Source organism: Physcomitrium patens, chromosome 23 (genome assembly GCF_059467195.1).
Source record: "Physcomitrium patens ecotype Gransden chromosome 23, ASM5946719v1, whole genome shotgun sequence".
NCBI classification, from domain to species: domain Eukaryota; kingdom Viridiplantae; phylum Streptophyta; class Bryopsida; order Funariales; family Funariaceae; genus Physcomitrium; species Physcomitrium patens.
In genome coordinates this window covers 4,208,476-4,231,140 of record NC_143432.1, presented here as the reverse complement: position 1 = coordinate 4,231,140, position 22,665 = coordinate 4,208,476, and the positions used below count along the sequence as shown (strand labels likewise).

The 22,665-nt window shown below is 33.1% G+C and overlaps 1 protein-coding gene across 1 annotated transcript; it reads right to left on the bottom strand.

Moving 5' to 3' along the window:
- Positions 1-393: 393 nt before the first annotated feature.
- LOC149986490 (uncharacterized) lies at positions 394-2,003 on the bottom strand. The gene is made up of 2 exons (XM_090246710.1): positions 1,836-2,003; positions 394-1,323 (listed from the first exon to the last, which is right to left on the bottom strand). The coding sequence occupies exons 1-2, from the start codon at positions 1,959-1,961 to the stop codon at positions 901-903; spliced, it is 549 nt and encodes a 182-aa protein (XP_090102836.1). The 5' UTR covers positions 1,962-2,003; the 3' UTR covers positions 394-900.
- Between the last annotated feature and the right edge of the window lie 20,662 nt (positions 2,004-22,665).

Here is a 22,665-nt window from a genome sequence, read left to right as displayed (position 1 = left end):
AAGATGACAAAATATAAATAAACAAGTATGTATATTGAAAGAGAAACCAGAATGGCTATTGCCAAAAGACAAGAAAACTAGAGACCCTTGAAACTAGACTAGAAGCAAGAAAAGAGTTGACAAGAGTGAAGAAGGCTTCACTCTTGTCTCTATATATATTATCTAACTAGTGGCTACGTGGCGACGTTCTATAGGACCTCCAATATGTGTTGACTTTGTAGGACACATGCCTTGACTTACAAGGCAAGTTTTTCTACGTTTGGGCTACATAGTTAGCTTGGTCTTCAAGCTAACAACATGTGTGGCACATGGCCAACTTGTTGACCATGTGTCAAGGACAAGAACTCGATGAAAGCTAAAGAGTAAGTGAGACTTTTCTCAAAAAGAAATAGGACAAAATAGAAATATGTATATTAAGAAAGAAACTGGAATGGCTATTGCCAAAATACAAGAAAACTAGAGACCCTTGAAACTAGACTAGAAGCAAGAAAGGAGTTGACAAGAGTGAAGAGGGCTTCACTCTTGCCTCTATATATACTATCTAACTAGAAGCCACGTGGCGATGTTCTATAAGACCTCCAATATATGTTGACTTTCTAGGCCACATGCCTTTGCTTGCAAGGCAAGTTTTCTATGGATGGACCACGTAGTTAGCTTGTTCTTTAAGCTTCTAACATGCGTGGCACATGGCTAACTTGTTGACCAAGTTTCTAACCTAAAAGTCAACTATAGACTCCTATAAAGTCAAAGCAGCATCTATGAATCTTCTAAGAAGCTTCTCTAGAAGATATTACACAATTAACCTACTTTTACATACTTTTATCTATTCATATAGGTAATTATATGTATGTCCGTGACATTACCCCCCCTTCTAGGGACGAGTTCCACGAGGAGCGGTGATTATATATTGAGAAAATCTAATATGCGGCGAATTGTATTTGCTACATACTCTGATCTTTGTTCTCTTCGAAGATAGTTGATGGGTCCTCTTAGCCATCGATAGTGTCCCATTCCAGGGCGAGAAGACCACCCTGTTATTTGATCACTGTTGAGGCCTTCATAACTTCCTTCAAATAATACATTTGAAAGACCATCAGGAGTCATTCCTATCTCCAATAATATCACCAAACATCGAGAATCTCTTCCAAGGTCGTGATACCAAACGCGTTGTATCTCACCATCTATTCGAAGAAGAACATGTCGTTCTTGAGGGTCTTCATCTCGGTTGCGTCGTCTTGAAGGTTGTGACAATCGCAATGTCTCATCCGGTAAGTCAGCAAACGAAGGTTCTTGAGTTGAATCCGCTGGTTGTTGGCTCTCCATCTAATTAGCGTCACAAAATGCAAAGAAGTTACAAACAAGAATAGGAAATTGAATGTTATCTTGCCTCAATCTTGTCTCTTTTATAAGAGAGGTTTTCATCTTGGTTTTGATGGATGTCGTTGATGAAAAACTTTGACTTTAGCTGATGCATTTGCTAGATTCCTGGATGGCTCCCATGTGCGCTCACTAATATCATATCCGCACCAATGAACAAGATATTCCAGCTTATTTTGGCGCCGCCTTGAGTCTAATATCTCTTCCACCTCAAATTCTTCATTATTATCTACTTCTATAGGAGGCGGTGGCATTTGTCTTCTTCCTTGTATATCCACTGTCTTATATGGTTCAAGAAGAGACACGTGGAATACAGGATGGATCTTCATTGACTCCGGTAGATGTAACCGATATGCAACTGGGTTGATCTGTTCAGAAACAGAAAAGGGGCCAAGCCTACGATAGTCCAATTTGTCACAAGGTCGAGTGGTCTTGATATTGCGACGAAGTAGCCATACCTTATCACCCACGTTGAGTTGTGGTTGCTCTTTACGATATACATCTGCATTTATCTTTTGTCGTTCTTGAGCTTTCTTCAACTGCGCCTTCATTATTGCATGTAACTCTGACAACCGATTTGCCATATCTTCTGCTGCAGGATTATCAACTTTTAAAAAATCAAAAGTATCAAGTCGTGGATGATAGCCATAATTGGCAAAGAAAGGTGTTTGTTGCGTGGAAGAATGTACCGTATTATTATAAGCAAACTCTGCCAATGGCAGAAGGTTTGTCCAATCATCTTGTTGGTAGTTGATGGTACACCTTAAATACTGTTCCAAGACTTGGTTTACGCGCTCTGTTTGTCCATCAGTTTGAGGATGGAAAGCTGAAGATAGCTTTATGTCCACTTTTAAAATCTTGAAAAGAGTCCTCCAGAATCTCGACACAAATTGAGTTCCCCTATCCGATATGATATCTTTAGGCAATCCATGATAGCGATAGATATTATCAATGAAAAGCTTAGCTGTTTCTTCACCTGTGATAGATTTTGTACATGGCATAAAATGTGCCATCTTGGTGAAACGATCTACTATCACAAATATAGAATCATAAGATCTTGAGTTTGGAAGATCTGTGATGAAATCCATAGAAACAGAAGACCATGGTTGTTCTGGTATAGGTAATGGCTGAAGAAGTCCGTAAGGTCGATGTCGAGGAATTTTTGATCTTGAACAAATATCACATGATTGTACAAAGTCTTTGACTGACTTCCACATTTGTGGCCACCAAAAATCTCTTGATATGAGTTCCAGAGTCTTATTATATCCAAAGTGCCCTGCTGCTGGAAAGTCATGACGTGCTTGAAGAACACGCAAACGTGCTTTTCCTTCTGGAACATATAGGCGTCCTTCAAAATATAATAGATTATTCTTGAACTCGAACTTAGAAGAATCATGAGACTTAGAAGAATTATTCTCGATATCATGAACAAGAGGGTCTGAGGACATACTGGACTGGATTTGCTTGAGAAAAGTTGAATCAACAGTCAATGTTGATTTCACTGCTCGGAGATGAAATTGCTCCGGTTTCAAGAGGACCGTTCTTTGTTGCTCAAAAGCTGCATCTCCTTCTTTTGGTGCAAAATAAGAACGTCTAGACAGGGCATCGGACAAACCTTGTTGTTTTCCTGGCCGATAAGTGATAATGAAGTCGAATCTTGACAAAGACATACTCCAACGAGCTTGACGACGATTCAACACGCGTGCTGACATGAAATACTCGAGGTTCTTGTGATCTGTATACACAGTGACTGGACTAGAAGCACCTTCTAGATAATGACGCCATTCTTGAAAGGAATCCACGATTGCAAGAAGTTCTTTATCGTGGATCTCATAATTGATCTCGGCTGCTGAGAATTTTCTTGAATGAAAAGCTATCGGATGAAGTTTGTCATCTGTTCCCATTTGTGATAAAACTGCACCCAAGGCAAAATCCGATGCGTCTGTTTCCATAAAAAATGCCTTGGAAAAGTCAACACGATATAAGACTGGTGCAGAGACAAACGATGTCTTCAAGGCTTCAAATGCTACTTCCGCTTCTTGATTCCATTGGAATTTATCTTTACTAGTCAAGCGTGTAAGTGGAGCTGCAACTCGTGAGAAGTCTTTGATGAAGATCCGATAGTAATTGGCAAATCCCAAGAAACATTGGACATCTCTCACAGTCTTTGGAATCTTCCAATCCATGATTGTTTGGACTTTCTTAGAATCCATCATAAGACCATCATTTGAAATGATGTATCCTAAAAAGTCAACTTGAGTAGTGTGAAATACACACTTTTCCATCTTGGCGTACAATCCTGCATCTCTGAGTTTTTGTAATACTTGACGAACATGTATTTCATGTTCTTCAACATTCTTAGAATAAATCAGGATATCGTCTAGGTAGCAGACGACAAAATTGTCTAAGAATTCACGAAATACATCATTCATGAGATGTTGAAAAGCAGCTGGTGCATTCGTGAGTCCAAAAGGCATGACATTATATTCAAAATGCCCGTACCTGGTTCGAAACGCAGTCTTCCATTCATCTCCTTCTTTGATCCGTACTAGATTATATGCTCCTCTTAGATCTATTTTTGTATAGATCTTAGCTTGATTTAACTGGTCAAGGAGTCCTGATATCAAAGGTAATGGATACCTGTTCTTGATTGTGATCTTGTTGAGTCCTCGATAGTCAACACACATTCGTAAAGATCCATCTTTTTTCTTTACGAATAAAATTGGAGCTCCTGCTGGAGATTTTGAATGGCGTATGAAATTCTTCGCTAAATTCTCGTCAATATATGTCTTGAGTTCAGCCAACTCATCTTGCGATAAACTGTAAATTGGTCCAAATGGTGGCTGAGTTCCTTCCTTGAGATCGATTGAACAATCGTATGGGCGATGCTCAGGAAGAATATCTGCATTCTTTTTCTCAAAAACGTCTTGATAATCCTGATATTGACTTGGAATGCCACTTGAAGTCTTTACGTTTTCAGAAATAGGTGCAGCATAAATAGCAAAAGTTGATCCTTCTTTTGCTGCGTGTATAAATGCTTTTGCACCTATAGGTGCGAGTTTTACTATACTAGACTCATGGTTTTTTACTTGGTTAATAGAACTGTTACTAATGCTCTGAGGAAAATCAAGTTTACGAGAAATCCAATCTATTCGAGGATTATACTTTTCTAACCATGATAAGCCTAAAATTACTGGATTAGAGGGAGATCTAATTATATTAAAAATTACGCAACTACTATGACCATTTATTACTACATCTACAGGAAGTGTTTCGTGAGTTACATCTCCAGAAGACAACGGACGACCATCTATGACTTCTACGTGTACAGGTTTAGTTTTTTGTATTAATGATATTCTATGACATCTAGCAAATTCTTCATCTAAAAAACAAGATGAGGCTCCTGAATCTACCAAGGCAGAGGCTTTGTAATTATTAGGTCCTAAACGCACATCTATTATAAAACAAGGAGATGGTTCTGAGGAGAGGATAGGACCTTTATTAGAAGTTGTACAAGATTCCAGCTGCACGGTCCCTATTGTAGCTGGACGTACTCGTTTTCCGACATACTGTCTTCTTTGACAGCCGTACTTCTCATTTTGTAGTTACGTCGCTTCTTTGGACAATGTTGAGCAGTGTGCTTAGGTTCTCCACAATATAAGCACAATCCTTCTTGTCGACGACGAGACTTTTCTTGCTCAGTAAGAGGTTTGAAACGTACCGCATCAATTTGCATATCCTCTACTTCTGAAGGTATGTGTTGAGGAGACGTCGGTGTTGCCATTGAATTGTAGTAACGTTGAGGCCCACTTGTGCGACTCTCGGATCGAAATTCAAAAAGTCGATTGTCGCACTTCACAGCAAAGTCAATTGCTTGACTCAATGTTTGAGGATCAGGTAAATTAAGCATCAATTTCTTTACCTCATATTGTAATCCGTAGAGAAATTGACTCACAAGTGCGGCATCATCCCACTTGATATCAGTTGCAAGTTGTCGAAATTGTGAAGCATATAATGTTACTGATCGATTGCCTTGTCGCAAAATACGGATCTTGTTGGTTGCAACACGAATTGCATCATGTTCTCCAAACATGGATCGAAACTCCGCCAAAAAAGCCTCCAGATTATCCAATATTGGATCTCTTCGTTCAAGAAAAGATGAAAACCATGACAATGCTGAACCTGAAAGAAGTGTACCAATGAATCTTACTTGTGACCCTGGAGTTGGATAGCTCTGGGGTTGAAGTTCAATCACTAGTTAGACCTGATTGATGAATCCTCGAAACTTGGATCTGGTACCATCAAACTTCTCGGGCAAGGCAACTCTCGGTTCTCTAACACTCGAAGGGTGTTCCATTCTGGGAGAAGGGACATGGTTTGGTGCAGATGTTGAAGCAGCCCCAATCATCTCTATATCTTCACTTCCTACCATTCTTGTTGCTCCTTGTGGTGGTAAATTGAGTTGATGCATCGCAAGCATTAACTCCCTCAATTGTTCTTGCATCTGTGCCATTGCACTCTTCATTTCAACAAGCTCTGCCATAGTAGCACTTAGAAAAGAGAAGATGTCTAATAACGCTCAAAACAAATAGAAGAGAGGAATTGATAACAAAGAAAATACTAAGAACAATATCATGTTAAAAGAGGGTAATCCGCAACTTCTAATGCGCTTATGTCTTATCAAGAAAAAGGGGTAATCCACTCTTAATCAAGAAAAGACAAAGCTCTGATATTGTAAGTGTACTCTTGTCAATCTGTCAAGGACAAGAACTCGATGAAAGCTAAAGAGTAAGTGAGACTTTTCTCAAAAAGAAATAGGACAAAATAGAAATATGTATATTAAGAAAGAAACTGGAATGGCTATTGCCAAAATACAAGAAAACTAGAGACCCTTGAAACTAGACTAGAAGCAAGAAAGGAGTTGACAAGAGTGAAGAGGGCTTCACTCTTGCCTCTATATATACTATCTAACTAGAAGCCACGTGGCGATGTTCTATAAGACCTCCAATATATGTTGACTTTCTAGGCCACATGCCTTTGCTTGCAAGGCAAGTTTTCTATGGATGGACCACGTAGTTAGCTTGTTCTTTAAGCTTCTAACATGCGTGGCACATGGCTAACTTGTTGACCAAGTTTCTAACCTAAAAGTCAACTATAGACTCCTATAAAGTCAAAGCAGCATCTATGAATCTTCTAAGAAGCTTCTCTAGAAGATATTACACAATTAACCTACTTTTACATACTTTTATCTATTCATATAGGTAATTATATGTATGTCCGTGACACCATGTTTCTAATCCAAAAAGTCAATTAAAGACACCTATGAAGTCAAAGCAACATCTACGGAGCTTCTATGAAGCTTTCATATCAAATACTATAGAATTAACTTACTTTTACCTATTTTTCCTTACTTCTATATATTTGTATATGTAATTATGAGTATGTCCATGACATTACCCTCCCTTCTAGGGACGAGTTCCACGAGGAGCGGTCATCATATGTTGAAGAAATCTATGATGCGACGAATTGTATTCGCTACATACTCTAATCTTTGTTCTCTTCGAAGATGATTGATAGGGCTTCTCAACCATCGGTAGTATCCCATACCAAGGTGGAAAGACCACCCAGTTATTTGATCATTATTGAGGCCTTCATAACTTCCTTCAAATAGAACATTTGGAACACCATCAAGAATTGTTCCTACCTCTAGCAAAATCACCAAACATCGGGAGTCCCTTCTCAAGTCGTGATACCAAACACGTTGTATCTCGCCATCTATTCGAGGAAGAACATGTCATTCTTTAAGTTCTTCATCTCGATTGCATCATCTTGAAGGTTGTCACAATCGTAATGTCTCGTCCTGCAGGTCAACAAATGAAGGCTCTTCAGTCAAATCCACTGGTTGTTGGTTTTCCATCTCCTGAGCATCACAGCAACAAAGAAGCTACAAACAAGGATTAAAAATAGAATGTTATCTTGTCTAGATCTTGTTTCTTTTATAAAGAAGGTTTTCATCTTGATTTTGATGGATGTCATCGATGAAAAGCCTCCACCGCCTTTGCTGCATTTGCAAGATTCTTTATTGGCTCCCATGTGCATTCAATAATATCATATCCATGCCAATAGACAAGATATTCCAATTTATTTCACTGCCGCCTTGAATCTAAGACTTCTTCTACTTCAAACTCTTCATTATTGTCTACTTTTATAGGAGGAGGTGGAGCTTGTCGTCTTCTTGATATGTCCACTGTCTTGTACGATTCAAGAAGAAATACGTGGAATATTGGATGGATTTTTATTGACTCCGGTAGATGTAAACGATATGAAACTGGATTGATTTGTGCAAAAATAGAAATTGGTCCTAGCCTTTGATAGTCCAACTTATCACAAGAATGAATGGTCTTGATATTGCGACAAAGTAGCCATACCTTATCACCCAAGAGGAATAGTGGTTGTTCTTTTCGATAGACATCTACATTGACCTTTCGTTGTTCTTGAGCCTCTTTTAACTACGCCTTCATCATTGCATGTAACTCTGATAAATGAATCACCAAATCTTTCATAGTAGGATTATGAACTTTTGAAAAGTCAAAAGTATCATGTCGTGGATGATAACCATAATTAGCAAAGAAAAGTGTTTGTTTTGTAGAAGAATGTACTGTGTTATTGTAAGCAAACTCTGCCAATGGCAAAAGAGTTGTCCAATCATCTTGTTGGTAATTAATGGTACATCTTAAATATTGCTCCAAAACTTGATTAACACGCTCCGTTTGTCCATCAGTTTGAGGATAGAATGACGAAGATAGTTTTATATCCACTTTTAGAAACTTGAAAAGAGTCCATCAAAATCTTGATACAAATTGAGTTCCCCTATCTGATATAATATCTTTGGGTAATTTATGATAGCGATAGATATTGTCAAGAAAGAGCTTAGCTGTTTCTTCACCTGTGATAGATTTTGTACATGGTACAAAATGTGCCATCTTGGTAAAACAATCTACTATCATGAATATAGAGTCATAAGAACTTGAGATTGGAAGATCGATGATGAAGTCCATAGAAACAGAAGACCATGGTTGTTTTGGAATGGGTAATGGCTGAAGAAGTCCAAAAGGTCGATGATGAGGAGTTTTTGATCTTGAGCAAATATCATATGATTGTACAAAATCTTTGACTGCCTTCCACATTTGAGGCCACCAAAAATCTCTAGATATCAGCTCCAGATGCTTATTATATCCAAAATGTCATCTTATTGGGAAGTCGTGACGAGCTTGAAGAATATGTAAACGTGTTTATCTTTCTGGAACATATAGATGTCCTTCGAAATAGAATATTTTGTTCTTGAATTCAAATTTAGAGGGATCATGAGATTTAGAAGAATTATTCTTGATATCATGAACAAGAGGGTCTGAAGACATATTTAACTGGACTTGCTTAAGAAAAGTTAAATCAACAATCAATGTTGATTTTATTGCTCGAAGATAAAATTACTTTGGCTTCAAGAGAACCGTTCTTTGTTGCTCAAAAGCTGCATCTCTTTCTTTTGGTACAAGATAAGAATGTCTACACAAGGCATTGGACAAACCTTATTGTTTTTCTGGTCAATAATTGATGATGATCTCAAATCTTGATAAAGACATGCTCCAACGAGCTTGACGATGATTTAATATACATGTTGAAATAAAATACTCGAGGTTCTTGTGATCCATATACACGGTGATTGGATTGGAAGCGCCTTCTAGATAATGATGCCATTCTTGAAAAGAATCCACAGTTGCAGGAAGTTCTTTGTCATGGATCTCATAATTGATTTCTGTTGCTTAGAATTTTCTTGAATGAAAGGCTACTGGATGAAGTTTGTCATCTATTCCCATTTGTGATAAAACCACACCCAGAGCAAGGTCTGATACATCTATTTCCATAAAGAATGCTTTGGAAAAATCAACACGATTCAAGATTGGTGCTGAAACAAACGCTGTCTTCAAAGATTCAAAAGCAACTTCCACTTCTTAATTCCATTGGAGTTTGTCTTTACAAATCAAACGTGTAAGTGGAGCTACAACTCGAGAAAAGTCCTTGATGAAGATCTAATAGTAGTTGGCAAATCCCAAAAAATATTGGATATTTCTTACCGTTTTTGGGATCTTCCAATCTATAATAGTTTGAACTTTCTTAGGATCTATCATAAGTCCATCATTTGAAATGATGTAACCTAAGAAATCGACTTGAGTAGTGTGGAATACAGACTTTTCTATCTTGGATAGAGTCCCGTATCTCTTAATTTTTGTAACACATGACGTACATGAAGTTCATATTCTTCTAGATTCTTAAAATAGATCAAGTTGTCGTCTAGATAACAGATTACAAAATTGTCCAAAAACTCTTGAAAAACATCATTCATTAGATGTTGAAAAGCTGTTGGTGCATTTGTAAGTCCAATAGGTATGATGTTGTATTCAAAATATCCATACCTAGTTCAAAACGCACTCTTCCATTCATCTCCTTCTTTGATGCGTATTAGATTGTATGCTCCCCGAAGATCTATTTTTGTATAGATCTTAGCTTGATTCAGCTGATCAAGAAGTCCAGATATTAAAGGTAGTGGATACTCGTTCTTGATGGTAATCTTGTTGAGTCTTTGATAATCAACAGACATCCGCAATGATCTATCTTTTTTCTTCACAAATAGAATTGGAGCTCATATCGGAGATTTAGAATGGCGTATGAAATTCTTGGCTAGATTTTCTTCAATATATTCCTTGAATTCAATCAACTCATTTTGTGATAAACTATAGATTGGTCCAAATGGCGGTTGTGCTCCTTTTTGAAGGTCAATTGAGCAATCATAGGGACGATGTTCCGGGAGTATATCCGCATTCTTTTTTTCGAATACATCTTGAAATTCTTGATATTGGCTTGGAATATCACTTGAAGTCTTTCCACTAGTAGAAACAGGTGTGGCATAAATAATATATGGTGATTCTTTTATAGTATCATGTAAGAAATCTTTTACACCTATAAATACAGGTTTCATTGAACTAGACTTATGACTCTCTACTTAATTAACTACACTGTTAATTATACTTTTAGAGAAAGTAAGAGTTCAAGAAATCCAATCTATTTGAGGGTTTTATTTTTCTAACCACGATAAACTTAAAATGACTGGATTAGAGAGAGATCTAATAATATTAAATACTACAAAGCTATTATGACCATTGATTATTACTTCTATAGGAAGGATTTTGTGAGTAATATCTCCAGAAGACAATGGACGACCATCTATGACTTCTACATGAACAGGTTTAGTTTTCTTTACTAAAGATATGCTATGTCTTTTAGTAAATTTTTCATCTAAGAAACACGCTGAGGCTCTTGAATCTAATAAAGCAAAGGCTTTGTAATATTTAGGTCCTAAAATAACATTTAATGTAAAACAAGGAGAGGGCTCTGAGGAGAGAATAGGACCTTACTAGATATTGTGCAAGGTTCCAACCACACGGTCCCTATTGTAGCTAGACAAACTCGTTTTCCAACATATTGTCTTCTTTCACAGCCATACTTCTCATTTTGTGATTGCATCGTTTCTTTGGACAATATTGAACAGTGTGCTTTGGTTCTCCACAATATAAACATAATCCTTCTTGACAACAACGAGTCTTTTCTTGCTCAGTAAGAGGTTTGAAACGTACTGCATCAATTTGCATATCCTCTACTTCTGAATGTATGTATTGAAGAGGTGTTGGTATTACCATTGAATTATAGTAACGTTGAGGTCCACTTATACGGTTCTCAGATTAAAATTCAAATAGGTGATTGTCGTACTTCACAACAAAGTTAATTGCTTGACTCAATGTTTGAGGATCAGGTAAGTTGAGCATTAATTTTTTTACCTCATATTGTAATCCGTAGAGAAATTGGCTAATAAGTGCAGCATCATTCCACTTGATATCAGTTACAAGTTGTCAAAATTGTGAAGCGTACAACGTTACTGATCGATTGCCTTATCATAAAATATGGATCTTATTGATTGCAACTCGAATTGCATCATGTTTTCCATACATGGATCAAAACTCTACCTGAAAAGCCTCTAGATTATCCAATATTGGATCTCATCATTCAAAAAAAGATGAAAACCACGACAGTGCTGAACTTGAAAGAAGCGTACCAATGAATCTAATTTGCGATCCTGGAGTTGGATAGCTTTGGGGTTGAAGTTCAATCACAAGTTGCACTTGATTGATAAATCTTCAAAACTTGGATCTGGTGCCATGAAACTTCTCCGGTAGGGCAATTCTTGGTTCTCTAACATTGGAAGGACATTCTACCATAGGAGAAGGAACATGATTTGGTGCACATGTTGAAGCAACTCCAATCATTTTTATATCTTCACTTCCTGCCAATCTTGTTGCTCCTTGTGGTAGTAAATTGAGTTGATGCATCGCAAGCATTAACTCCGTCAATTGTTCTTGCATTTGTGCCATTGCACTCTTCATTTCAACAAGTTTTACTATGATAACACTTAGAAAAGAGAAGATGTCTAATATCGCTCAAGACAAATAGAAGAGAGGACTTGAGAACAAAGAAAATACTAAGGACAATATCAATTTAAAAGAGGATAATCTATAACTTCTTATATGCTTATGTCTTATCAAGAGAAAGGAGTAATCCACTCTTAATCAAGATTAGACAAAGCTCTGATATTGTAGGTGTACTCTTGTCAATTTGTCAAGAATAAGAATTCGATGAAAAAATAATTCAGACAAGTGAGCCTTCACTCAAAGAAAGGTAATAAAATATAAATAAATAAGTATGTATATTGAAAGAAAAATTGAAATGGCTATTGCCAAAAGATAAAAAAACTAGAGATCCTTGAAACTAGACTAGAAGCAAGAAAAGAATTGAAAAGAGTGAAGAAGGCTTCACTCTTGTCTCTATATATACTATCTAACTAGTGGCTTTGTGTTGACATTCTATAGGACCTCCAATATATGTTGACTTTGTAAGACACATGCCTTAACTTACAAGGTAAGTTTTTCTACATTTGGGCCACATAGTTAGCTTGGTCTTCAAGCTAACAACATATGTGGCACATGGCTAACTTGTTGACTACGTTTCTAATCCAAAAAGTCAATTAAAGATACCTATGAAGTCAAAGTAGCATCTATGAAGCTTCTAAGAAGCTTCCATATCAAATACTATAGAATTAATTTAGTTTTACTTACTTCTATATATTTGTATATGTAATTATGAGTATGTCCGTAATACTCAAAGATGATATAATATTAAACTAGAATGGCTATTGCCTAAAATAAGAAGACTAAAAAATCTTAAAACAAGACTAAGGACTAAAAAGGCGTTGACAAGAGTGAAGAAGACTTTATTCTTGCATCTATATATACTCTTAACTAGGAACTACGTAGCATTGTCTTACATGACCTCTAAAACTTGTTGACTTTATAAGACACATATCTTAACTTACAAAGCAAGTTTTATATATGTGAGTCATATAATTAACTTGTTCTACAAGTTATTAACATGTGATTAACTTATTGAATAAGTTTTTAACCTATCAATCAACTACAAAGACATGTTAAGTTAAAGTAACATCTATGAAGCTTCTAAGAAGGTTCTTTAGAAGGTATTATGAAATTTATTTACTTCTATTTGTTTTTACTTACTTCTATCTAATTAAATAGGTACATATTAAAATACATATGTATATCCATGATATTACTTCCCCCTTTTAAGGACAAGTTTCATAAAGAGTGGTCATCATGTTTTGATGAAATTCAAGGTACAACAAATTATATTTGCGACATACTCTAATCTTTATTCTCTTTAAAGATTGTTAATAGATTCTTTCAACTATCAATAGTATCTTATATCACGACAAGAAGATTACTGTCTTATTTAATCATTGTTAATGCGTTTGTAACTTCCTTCAAATAAAATATTTGGAACACCATCGAGACTTGTTCCTATTTCTATCAAAATCAAACATCAAGAGTCTCTTCCAAGGTCATGATACCAAACACGTTGTATCTTGCCATCTATTTAAAGAAATATATGTTATGCTTAAGGATCTTCATCTCGATTATATCATCTTGAAGGTTGTGACAATTGCAATGTCTCGTTTGATAAATCAACAAATAAAAGCTCTTAAGTTGAATCTATTGATTGTTGATACTTCATCTCCTTAACATCACAAATATATAGAAGCTACAAAATAGAATAGAAGATTTAATGTTATCTTCCTTGGATCTTGTTTCTTTTATAACATAGATTTATTATTCTTTATTTTGGTTTTGATGGATGTCATCAATAAAAAGCTTCAACTCTCTTTACTGTATTTGCAAGATTTTTTGTTGGCTTCCATGAGTATTTACTAATATTATATTTATATTAATGAACAAAAAAATTCCAAGTTTTTTAGTGTTGCCTTAAATCTAAATCTTCTTCTACCTTAAATTCTTAATTATTATCCACTTCTATAGGAAGAGGTGTCATTTGTCTTCTTTCTAAGATATTCATTGTCTTATATGGCTTAAGAAGAGATACGTGAAATATGGAATGGATATTGATAGACTTTGATAGATGTAATTGATAAGTAATAAGATTGACTTATTTATAAATAAGAAAAGGTCCAAGCCTATAATAGTCCAACTTGTCGCAATGATAGATAGTCTTTATATTACAACAAAGTAATCATATCTTATCATCCACATTAAATTGTAGTTGTTCCTTGCAATAGGCATCTGTATTGATCTTTTTTCATTCTTGAGCTCCCTTTATCTATGCCTTTATTATTACATATAATTCTAATAAATAATTTTCTAATATTTTTACCATAGGATTATCAATTTTTGAAAAGTCAAAAATATCAAGTTGTAGATGATAATCATAATTGGCAAAAAAAGGTGTTTGTTTTGTAGAAAAGTGTATTGAATTATTGTATGTAAAATCTACTAATGGCAAAAGAATTGTCCAATCATCTTGATGATAATTAATAGTATATCTCAAATATTGCTCCAAAATTTGATTCATCCATTCTATTTACCCATCAGCTTGAGGATGAAAAGCTGAAGAGAGCATTATATCTACTTTAAGAATGTTGAAAAGGATTGTTCAAAATCTTGATATAAATTGAGTCCTTGTATTTGATATAATATCTTTCAGCAATCCATGATAGTAATAGATATTGTTAAGAAAAAGCTTAGCCATTTCTTCTCTTGTGATAAATTTTATATATGATACAAAATGTGTCATCTTAGTAAAACAATCTACTATCACAAATATAAAATCATATAAACTTGAGATTAAAAGATTTATGATAATATCTATAGAAATAAAAGACTATGATTTTTTTGGAATAGGTAATGGCTGAAGAAGTCTATAAGGTCAATAATGAGGAATTTTGGATCTTAAATAAATATCACATGATTGTACAAAGTCTTTGACTTCCTTGTACATTTGAGGCCACCAAAAATTTCTCAATATTAGCTTAAAAGTCTTGTTGTATCTAAAATATACGATTGCTAGAAAGTCATGGTGAATTTGAAGAATACATAATCATGCCCAACCTTTTTGAATATATGATTGTCTGTTAAAATAGAATATATTCTTTTTAAACTTTAATTTGAAAGTATTACGAAAATGAGAAGAATTATTTTTGATATCATAGAAAAAAAATAAAAAGACCTACTTGATTGAATTTGCTTGACAAAGGTTGAATTAATAGCCAATGTTGATTTTATTATTCAAAGGTGAAAATGATCCAACTTTAAATGAATTATTTTTTGTTAATCAAAAGATACATCTCTTTCTTTTCGTGCAAGATATGAATATTTAGAAAGGGCGTCCAACAAACCTTGTTGTTTTTTGGATCAATAAATAATCTTAAAATCAAATTTCAATAAAGACATGCTCAAATAAACTTGGCAACAATTCAAAATATATGCCAATATGAAATACTCCAAGTTCTTGTAATTTGTATATACAGTGATTAGTCTCAAGGCACCATCTAAATAATAATGTTATTCTTGAAATAAATCCATGATTGTAAAGTACTTTTTGTTATGGATTTCATAATTAATCTTAATTGCTAAAAATTTTTAAGAATGAAAAGCTATTATAAAGAATTTGTCATCTACTCTTATTTATAATAATACTACATCCAAGGAAAAGTTTGATACATATGTTTCTATAAAAATACCTTAGAAAAGTCAATACAATGTAAGATTGGTACAAAAATAAATTTCTTTTTTAAAGCATCAAACGATGCTTTGGCTTCTTTATTCTACTCAAGTTTCTCTTTATAAGTCAAATGTGTAAATGGAGCTACAATTTGAGAAAAAAATTTGATGAAGATTTGATAGTAATTTTCAAAGCACAAAAAGCATTATACATTTCTTATTGTTCTTGGAATTTTCCAATCTATGATAGTCTGGATCTTCATTGGATCCATCATTAGTCCTTCATTGGAAATGATGTATTTTAAAAAGTCAACTTGAGTAGTGTAGAATACACACTTTTTAACTTAGCATATAATCTTATATCTTTAAGTTTTTGTAACACACAGCAAATATGAACTTCATGTTCTTTTATATTCTTAGAATAGATTAAGATGTCGTTCAAATAAGAGATGAAAAAATCATCAAGAAATTTATAAAAGATATCATTTATTAAATGTTGAAAAGTAGATGGTGCATTCATGAGTCCAAAAGGCATGTCATTATATTCAAAATGTCCATACCTAGTTCAAAACATAGTTTTTCATTCATTTCATTGTTTAATGTATACCACATTATATGCTCCTTGTAGATCTATTTTTATATAGATCATTGCTTGATTTAATTGATCAAGAAGTCTTGAAATCAAAGATAGAAGATATATATTTTTGATGGTGATCTTGTTAAGTCTTCAATAGTCTATACACATCTACAAAGATTCATTGTTAATCATTAAAGATAATGTGTCAAAAAACAAGTTTTTTCAGCTACAATAAAGATCGTACAACTAGAATCTTATATAATTCTTAGTAAAAGTCCTATTCTCTTTTCAGTTCCTTCACCTTATTTTATAATAGAAGTTTATTTAGGATCTAAAAATCACAAAGTCTTAGCTTTATTAGATTCAAGAGCCTCAACGTGTTTTATAGATGAAAATTTTGTCAAAAAACAAGAGATATTGTTAGTCAAAAAAATTAAACCTATACATGTAGAAGTCATAGATGATTATTTGCTATCTTTTAGAGATATTAAACATGAGACTAATCCTTTAGATGTAGCAATTAAAGATCATAATAATATAATAATATTTATTGTAAGAAGATTTCTATCTAATTTGATTATTTTAGGATTATCTTTATTAAAAAATATAATCTTCAAATAATTTGGATTTCTCATAACCTTAATTATTTTAATAATCTAAAATCCAAAATCCAAAATCCACAATATAATATAAGCTCTCTTGATGTCATTAAATCTTTTCCTACTCTATGATAGATTTAAAACGTATCAAATCAATTTGCATTGGTTTTGGCCTTGATGAATAAATTTTTGACAACTTGGCAATTGCCATCATTATTTGATTTGTTCCTCTCTAGCCAAATATTTATTCTTAATGTCTTTCAAATAATTGATTATCACATGCAATACCTTCAGCAATAAATTATTCTAAAGATTTTGTCTTTGGCATTATCAATAACAAATCTTTGACATTATCCTTCAATCCATATTGAAATTGATTAATAAGAACTTTGTAACTTTAATCCACATTGTCATATTATAATTATTTATAGTATATAAAAACTAAAATAGATAATATATTTATAAGTATTGATATATTCTAAAATAGTTAATAGATTAATATAAAGAGAGCTAATGTAAGAAAATTTATTTTGTGGTTTATATATGTTGATTATAAAGTTTGAAATACATAGGATTTAGATATTTAGTATAAAATTTAAAGAAAAGATTGGACCTCAAAGTTGAAGATCCAAACCTCTAAAAAACTTATTTAGAGGGATGAAAGGAAGATATGGATGAATGAAGCTTAAAGGTAAAGATCTTCATCTTTATTGGTCGAAGGCCATATCCAATTGGTATTTAGTAAGCTATCTACGACCATAACAAGGTTTTTGGCAACTTCAAAAGAAGCATTTGAGAGTAAAAAGTAAGAGTTGTAAGGTTAAAAATTTGGACTCCAATTTGTATACAAATTTTAGAGAATTTGGAGTTAGAATGATAAAGTTATAGCCATTTGAAGTTAAGGTGTCTTTTTAAGACATATCATTGCTCTTTTCAAGATACAAGGAGTTTTATGGTAGATTTTGGAGGTTGAGAGGTGCAACTGCAAGGATGATTTTAAGATCTATATCTATTATAGAAGAATTTCTATATTTACAATTTGTATGAAGTTAAAGAGTGTTGAAGACAACACATGTATTTTAAAGGTAATTAGTGAATCATTTTATTGATAATCATGGTTGGACCCACATCTTAAGTTTCCAAACGAGTTTTTGGCCTAAAACTTCTAAAAGTATGTATTATGAGGTTAAAAAGATATATATCAAAGATTTATAGTATTTGAGTACTTAATTTATGAGTTATGAAGAAAATTACACACTAGTATATATAAATAAGGATTTCAAGTTATTATTAGGATTTTAGCAATATTTTAAGATCCATAATAAATTTATAATTGAAATTTATTGTGATAGTTGTTGAAATATATCAATACTTCATATAAAAATTTGGTTTGTCAAGATGGTCCAATCATGAAATATAAATTGTTGAAGTTTGGAAAAAATTTAACTTAAAGATATACAAGATTTTATAACATTTTTATCACATTTTGTATGACATTTGGAACTTAAGACTTATGTATTGATGTAATTGCCTCAATAAGGAAAATTTTATATATAGACTTGATGTTTTTTTATCTAGAGGCTTGATTGAGAAATTAATAACAACTAAAAGTCCAACGCATTTTTAAGACAAATTTGCTCTACCTATCATGGACATACACATGCAAGCCAATAATTACATGTATAAATAGATAGAAGTAAGTAAAAGTAGGGAAAAGTAAGTTAATTCTATAGTATTTGCTATAGAAGCTTCCTAGAAATTCTATAGATGTTATTTTGAGTTTATAGGTATCTTTAATTGACTTTTTGGATTAAAAACGTGGTCAACAAGTTAGCCATGTGCCACACATGTTGTTAGCTTGAAGACCAAGCTAACTATGTAGTCCACACGGAGAAAAACTTGCCTTGTAAGTCAAGGCATTTGTCTTACAAAGTCAACACATATTAGAGGTCCTATAGAACGTCGCCATGTAGTCCCTAGTTAGATAGTATATATAGAGACAAGAGTGAAGACTTCTTCACTCTTATCAACTCCATTCTTGCTTCTAGTCTAGTTTCAAGGGTCTCTAATTTTCTTATATTTTGGCAATAGCCATTCTAGTTTCTTTTTTAATATTTATATCAAGTTATTTCTATTTTATCATCTTTCTTTGAAAGAAGTCTCACTTGTTTATTTATCTTTATTATATTCTTATCCTTGACACTACCATGACATATTTGTGCTTTTACTAAGAGCGCCTTAAGGCACGAATTTTTCAACAAGTCAAGATGGGAGATAAAAAGCAAAGAGGCTCAAATGATGGAAGTGGTTAGAATCTTATAGATGAAGTTTTATGGGCCATACATATGTTCGTGGGCCAACAAGTTGCTAATGCAACTTTGTAAAGGCCTATCAAAGCATTGAGGGATGTTATTAGCAAAATGGAGAGGATTAATGGAAAGAATATTATTAAGTTTTTGAGGATCTACATCTTTAAAATAGAAATCTATTCAGTTCCAAAAGATGGAATGATTGAAATTTTTAATTTAGTAGTTGTCTTAGAGATTAAAGAAAAAGTAAAATAACTACATGAGAGTATTGATATAAAAACATGGGTTAGATTTGAAGAGAAATTGAGAGATAAATATTTTGATGAAATTAGTAAAAAGATGACTAAGAGAAGTTTTCTTGATTAGGTGGAGTAACAACTAAGTAAATATATGAGACCAAACGCGTTGCTGAGGGAGTTTGAGAAGAAATTTGAGCAACTCCTATTATTTGAAAAACACCTTTTAGAGATGAAGAAACTAGAGTTATTTCTACAAGCTATAGATGAGATGTTAGAGGATAGATTGTATCTCTTTCTTTAAGATGGAACAGCAGAAGGTGATTTTACTATTGATTAGAGAAGGTTGAAAGAAGCAATGAGTCTCATTGCTAAGCAACAATGAGAGTCACTGCCTATAGATAGGATTTGAGACAAGGATAGAAGCTACACCAATGAAAGGAATGAAAGCTCCAATAACAATTTTTCCTACTCCTACTCCATCAAGCTCTTTAAAGAATAAGAATATAGATGAAGAAATCCTTGATGTATTAATAAGAAGCATGAGAGAATTAAAGATAGAAATCACTACTTTGAAGAATAACACAAGGTCAAGTACTTCACAATCAATTGAAGGATCAAAGGGGATTTGTGGTGAGGTGCATTTGGTATGATGATCCAAACTACAAACATAATGATTATGGATTATATATAGATGCCATGAAGAATGGCATCATTATCTTCAAGAAAGGCAAAATCAGAGATAGTCGAATGAATGAGCCTCTAGAGACTAACTTTTTAGAGTGGAGACATGAAAAAATTGATAGAAAATAGATTGGAAAGAAACAGTTTTTCACTTGGTAAAGAAGTAGAGACTTATACCATTGAGATTGAATATATTAAAGTGAAAACTACTACACGTGTATTTAAAGAAGTAATGGTGAAGGGAGTTCAAGCTATTAGAAAATTAATTAGTTGTGATGATTCAATTGATGCAACCACCATCAAAGCTTATTTGGAGAGTGAACATAGATAAAAGAAATCTTGTGATGCATCAATAGAGATTAAGAGAGACAAAACTAGTAAAGAAGAGAAGATAGGAAAGCCAGCCAATGAGAAAAAGGCTCAAAGTGGTAGAAACATTGCTCGAAGAGAAGAACCAACATGTAATACAAAACAGAAGTAAGAAGAAAGGCCTTCTATTTCATATCTAAGGACTGATGTTCTACTTCCAAAAGAGAAGTAAGAGGCGAGAATGTATAAGAACAAGGACAAGGAAAAAGAAGACAACATTAAGGGAAAGGATAAGGCTCTAGTCTATAAACTTTAATCTAATATTGAATCCTTAGTTAATATAAAGGGCATCTTAGAAGAGAGGATTTTGAATGCAAAGATTAAATTTACCTTGAAGAAAGCTCTTGATATTGTCAAGAAAGATTTTTGTGAACTCATCATTGATGTTATCAAGAAGAAGAAGCAAATGATAATTGAAATAGTAATAGCAACAGTATTAGATACTCTAATGACCACAGAAGAAGAGAAAGAGATTGAATAAGTTTTTGCCTTAAAATGTGATAATATGGGCAGTAGTGACCAAAGAAAAAGATATGGAATTATTTATGATAAGATTGTGAGAAAAAAAATTAAAATTATGGAAGAAGATTTATGTGATAAGATAGAAGATAAAGTACTAGAAATGTTTCTATATGATGGAATAGCTAACATCAAGGTGGAAGCCAATACTTGTAAGAATTAAGAAAAAAGAGTTACAATAGAGGCCAAGGCATCTTAGTATGAGATTAATAATCTATAAGAGAATAATGGTAAAGCTTTAACATCTTATATTCATCTATTTTAGACAAGAGCTATTACAGAGATATGTATAAAGATTGGAGGCCTTGAATAGCCAATTTTAGTATTGGTAGATCATAATTATGAGATTAACATCTTATCAAGAAATATTTATGAGAAGGATAAGTAGCCAATTAACACCAACCATGGATAGGTATTAAGTGCTTCTAATGATGAAAGAAGTAGCTTTTATAGAGCAGATCCAACAATGGGCATCAAAATTGGTGATGTAGAAGTGAAGCAAAACTTCTTTGTGTAAAATCAAAGAAGTTAACCAATCATTTTGGAGCAACCATATATCATTGCAACAAAGATGGAGACTAAGATCTTGAATGATAGTTCATACTATACTAGGATTTTTAGCCATGATGGCAAGAGGCACTCCAATTTTTGATAGTAAGGCCAAATCATGAAAGGTATAGAGATTAACTTAAAGAAACTCCCATGGACCATGAATATGATATTTTTTTGGATTTCTAGATTGCACACATTGAGCATGAGGTGCCACGAGAGGCTAAATCATGAAAAATATAGATATGAATAATTTTATATATAGAATTGATATTTTTTTTTATCAAGAGGCTTAATTGAGTAATTAATAAAAATAAAAATCCAATGTATTTTTAAGAAAAATTTGCTCTACCATGACAACTTCACAAGTGAGATTTTAGAATTTAGCAACATATATGGTGGTTGACTATAATCCTTATCATAAAGTTAAGAGCTTGATTTCAAGTAGTCTTTTTTGATTATTTTTCTTGAATGTAGTTGTATACACTTCTAAAAATGAATTCAAATCATAAAAGAATCATGAATCTTTTTCTCTTAAAGGTGCAAACCAAGAAAGAATACTTCTTCATAAAAGTACACCTATGAATTCAACTTGAGTAAATCTATTAGGATATTGGAAGAAATGCAACCTTTGATAGTGCTTGATTTGTTGCAAAAATCTTCAAAATTTTGATCTTGCTCCATCAAACTTCTCAAGCATACTAATCCTTGTCCATGTTATACTTGTAGAAGCAAAATTCCTTGGATTCGGTTGTGAGGTTAAACTACTTGCCTCTTTCAACTGCACAACTTCTTGCTAGAGACTCTGAACTTCTTCCATAGGTGTAGGCATAATACCTTCATGATATACATTGGAAATATGGAAGATTTCTACTCTTAGAGTGTTGACAAGCTCATGAAGATCTACAATAGTTGCAAATCTATTTTCACCTCTATTGAGAATTGCATCCATAATCTTTTCTTTCATAATCTTTTCTTCTATAGACAAGTCAAATAAATTCAAAAAGTCAAATTAGAAGAGGGTAATCTAAAACCTCTAATATTAAATAAAAATTTCTATAAAGAGAATAATTTACTTTCTCTAAAGAAATAATTAATATTAAAAAATAAGATTTTGTTTAAAAGTAAGTAGTTTGCAACCTTTAAAACACAACAATAGAAGCGAGGTAATTCCTTCACTTCTAAAATAATATAGAAATAATAAGTTAACACTCTTGTCAAAGTGTCAAAGATATGAATCTTAAAGAAAGAAAA